This window comes from Acanthisitta chloris, unplaced genomic scaffold, assembly GCF_000695815.1.
Source record: "Acanthisitta chloris isolate BGI_N310 unplaced genomic scaffold, ASM69581v1 scaffold39448, whole genome shotgun sequence".
Taxonomy (NCBI): domain Eukaryota; kingdom Metazoa; phylum Chordata; class Aves; order Passeriformes; family Acanthisittidae; genus Acanthisitta; species Acanthisitta chloris.
Genome location: NW_008688243.1, coordinates 2142 through 6094, shown reverse-complemented (window position 1 = coordinate 6094; position 3953 = coordinate 2142). Strand labels below are relative to the sequence as shown.

Below are 3953 nucleotides of genomic sequence, written 5' to 3'. Positions count from 1 at the left end.
GGCTACAGGAAGGAACAGGCAGCAGTGGATGGGCAGGACACCTCTTAAAGGAGTAGAGGAATTGTGATCCTTGGCAAATGTTTCTGAGGGCAGTCAAGCTGCATAGAGTTTGTTTGTTTAATGAAATTGAGGCTCTATTGTTTGTCCTGAATTTTTAAGTCTAAAGTAGCTTTTGTGAGATTTGGATTAAAGCAGCAAAATTCCTCTGAATCCCTCTGAATGCAGTAGAAATGCCTTTTTTTTGACTGGAGTTTAAGTACAGTTGGCAAAGGTCTCTAATCAAGGCTTCAAGTGCCTGACATTGATTTGAAAATGACTTACTGGTATTAGGAAGATAAATACCACATCAAACTCCACCCTCCTGCAGCAATTGCTGGCAAATCTGTCAGTGCATACAGAGACACTTGCTACAGATCTGGGGTGTGTGGGAAGCTGCTGGGGATCCCAGCTAGATGTGGGTGACTCCAGATGAGGGTTGGCATTAAATGTACCTGTGGCTTCTCTCACTTGCCTTAGGGCTTGGACTGCGGCCCTGAAAGTGTGAAGAAGTTTGTTGAAGTTGTGGGAAGGGCCAAGCAAATCGTGTGGAATGGTCCAGTTGGGGTCTTCGAGTGGGACAAGTTTGCCAAAGGCACCAAAGCCCTGATGGACAAAGTGGTAGAAGTAACTGGAAAAGGCTGCATCACCATTATTGGTAAGGAGCCGTGTTTGCTCTTTTCTTTCTAAATGCGTGAAGGAAGATTCTGCTTGTCAGCACCATGTTAAAAATAGTTGTCAAATTGTTTTTTTGTCTTCACATTTTCATCTGTCCTTCAGCTTGGAGATGGGGCTTTAAAAACTGCTGCATGTACTGAGTGTTTGGGAGCAGGACCAGCTGGTAGCAAGGCTGTGGGCCTTCAAGTGAACAAAATCGGAATTTCTTGTATGGCTCATCAATTCTGTTTGTGCTACAGGTGGTGGAGATACAGCAACTTGCTGTGCAAAGTGGAACACTGAGGATAAAGTCAGCCATGTCAGCACAGGAGGTGGTGCCAGCCTGGAGCTGCTAGAGGGTAATTACCTGCTCTTCACTTGTTTGAGTAAATCCAGAGTTCTGGGGGCTCTACCATGTGTCAGGAAAGAACAACAGGAGAGTGAATGTCTTTGTTCCACCATGGGAAGTTGCACATAGCTTTAGAGCAAAAATCTCCTCATTGCTGCTCTTTTGTAGCCCTCATAGAAGAGAGGAAGCAAAATGGAGTATTCCTGCAAACAGCACAGTGTGCCTCTCCCAGAAAGCAAAAATATTGCAATAGAAAGCCCAGCTGAGAGGTAGATGGCTTTTGTAGATGATCCCTGGGGCATGCTAACCAGCCTGTTTAAAATGCCCAGTTTCTGTTAGGGAAACCTCATCAGAACAGTCCGAAATGCTTGCCAGAAGTGTTTTTCAGCACATTGTTTGGAATTCTGTGGGTTTGGGGAGCCCTCTAGTGCTCACTGACAAACCCACGTGAGGGTACTTGGAATCCAAAATGGGGAGGATTGACAGGATTCTCCTAATGAGTTACATTGTACTCCAAACGAGTTGTCATTTCCTCTGGTAATTAGCTGTTTCCCAATGTGTGTAAATTATCTAGTGCTGTCAACTTCTCTGGAGAGCAGACACTGCAGTAAACTGCTTTGCAGCTGCTATTTCCAGCGTTAGACAGGAGACAGAGCTTTTGTCTCTGTTGCCTAGGGAGTGATGGGAAAGGGAAAGAATGCAGATGGCTCGAAGGAAACACTGTGCAACCCATGTATTCAGAAGGACAAACTTGTCCAGGTTTTGGCCCAAAATGTGGGTTTGTGTGTGTGATCTTTTAAATGTAACGGAAGTCTGGCTAATGAGAAAAGCTTCTGAAGATTAAAAAAAAGGAAAAAGTAAAATCCCTGAAAACCCAGCAAACTAGCGAGTTAGGAACAGTGTTAAAATTCAGTCCTGCTGCACAGCTTGAGTGTTAGAAGGTCAATTTTCTGAAAAAGGCAAAGGCATAGTGGTGTCTCTTGATTATTAAAGTAGGACAAAAGCTAAAATGCTTTAGAAAACATTGCACTTTAATAATTTGGGCCCTTGTACTCAAAGATGAGGATATTCCTTGCTTCCATCAGTTGGAATGAGATATTTAAGTGTCTCAGCCTGAGTGGTTGAGCCCCAGGAAAAGACTTGAGACTCATTGGAGACTTTTTTTCTTAATTCTTAAAATTACCACCAGACATTCCAAGATTCTATTTACATGCCACTAGGGACTGAAGAAAGTATGCAGCAACTCCCTAAATCCAATCAAAAAATGTGTTTGCTATCAAATTTAATGGGAAAAGATGTTGGGTGTTTGGATCTGATCTAGCAGAGACTTGGATATCGATGTACCATTACTGTTAATGGAGAATTGGTGGCTGGGTGTGTTAGGAACCTGCTGACATCTGAGTGCAGCTGGGACCTCTGAGGGCTGCAGTGAGGACTCAGTGTGGAGCAGTGTCCATGTAACCCACCTGCCTTAAGAGCCACAGTCGTCAACAGGAGTGTTGATTCTGCTTGTGTGAGACCCCAGCTAGAGTACTGCACACAGTTCCAGTGTCTCCAACATAAGAAGGACATGAAACTGTTGGAGCAAGTCCAGAGGATGCCACGAAGTTGATAAGGGGAGTGGAGCACCTTCCCTGTGGAGACTGACTTAAGAAAGTTAGGGCTGTTCAGCCTGGAGAAGCAGACGTTGTGTGGAGACCTCATAGCAACCTTCCAGTACCTGAAGGGGCTGCAGGGAAGCTGTAGAGGGACTCTTTGTTAGGAACTGGAGTGATAGGAAAAGGAGTAATGGGCATAAATTGAAAGAGGGAATTTTAGATTAGATATTAGAAAGAAATTCTTTACTGTGTGAGTGGTGAGACACTGGCACAGGTTGCCCAGGGAGGTTGTGGATGCCCCAACCCTGGCAGTGTTTGAGGCCAGGCTGAATAAAGCCTTGAGCAACCTAGTGTGGTGGGAGGTGTCCCTGCCTCAGGGCAGGGGGCAGTTTGGGACTAGATGATCTCTAAGGTCCATTCCAACCCTTTAACATACTATGGTACTATGTTCTGTGGAGCCAAGCTCTTCCATTGTCAGCCTATAACTGCTGATTTACTTCTTTTTGTATGTTTAAATGTTGTAGTTGCTAGCATAAAGCTTAGTCGTTTGAGCACAGAGGGGTTGTTAACCAACTGGTGTGTTTTGACTGCTCACAGGAAAGGTTCTCCCTGGCGTGGATGCCTTGAGCAGCGTGTAGAGACCAGAGGGTCACCCACGTCCCAGCCCTGTGCACAGCCCCTGAGATCCAGCACTTCAGCGCTTCTATTTCAGCTCTGCGAGAAACACATCAGAGTGTAAACCGAAACGGGACAGGGTTGGAGGAGAGGAGAGGAGAGCAGAGATTTTCCGACTGCAGTTTACATGATGTGGGTTTGTCCACTGTTACCCCACTTGAATTAACGTAGTGAGTTGAAACTGTTGTTGTGAATTTAGAGTGTATATATTTATATTTTGCCTTTTCAAAGAGATTAATCCCTGTTAGACATATATCTCAGAAAGGAGTGCACTGTTCAGCTTCCATCATAGAGGCATTTTCATCACTTGACACGGTTCAGAAACGAGGGGACTCCAGTTTTTTGGAGATCGGTTGTAATGGCTGCTGAATAAACATATTTAAAGTGCTCCCAGTTTATATGTTGTTCTTATTTTTAGAATGGTCTGCATTAAAATATCTGCTTCCTAGCATCAGAAATCTGAGCTCTTTTTCCTAGTTGCACTAATTACAAGATTTCTAAATCTCCTTTTAGAGAACTTGCCTTAGAATAGGCAAGTAATGTGATTTAATGTCAATATAGGGGAAATTTTGAAGACATAGGCATGTGAATATGAAGTCACAAGCAAATGGAATTGCAGTGTGCCTTTGCTCAAGTTT

The 3953-nt window shown here is 44.1% G+C and overlaps 1 protein-coding gene across 1 annotated transcript in view; it reads left to right on the top strand.

The window, feature by feature from the left end:
- PGK1 (phosphoglycerate kinase 1) overlaps positions 1-3708 on the top strand; it is a gene marked incomplete at its 5' end in the record, with an annotated part of 9629 nt that extends 5921 nt beyond the window's left edge. The window contains 3 exon segments of the mRNA XM_009080941.1: positions 474-694; positions 954-1052; positions 3238-3708. Coding sequence (XP_009079189.1) covers positions 474-694; positions 954-1052; positions 3238-3278 — 361 coding nt within the window.
- Positions 3709-3953: the final 245 nt, after the last annotated feature.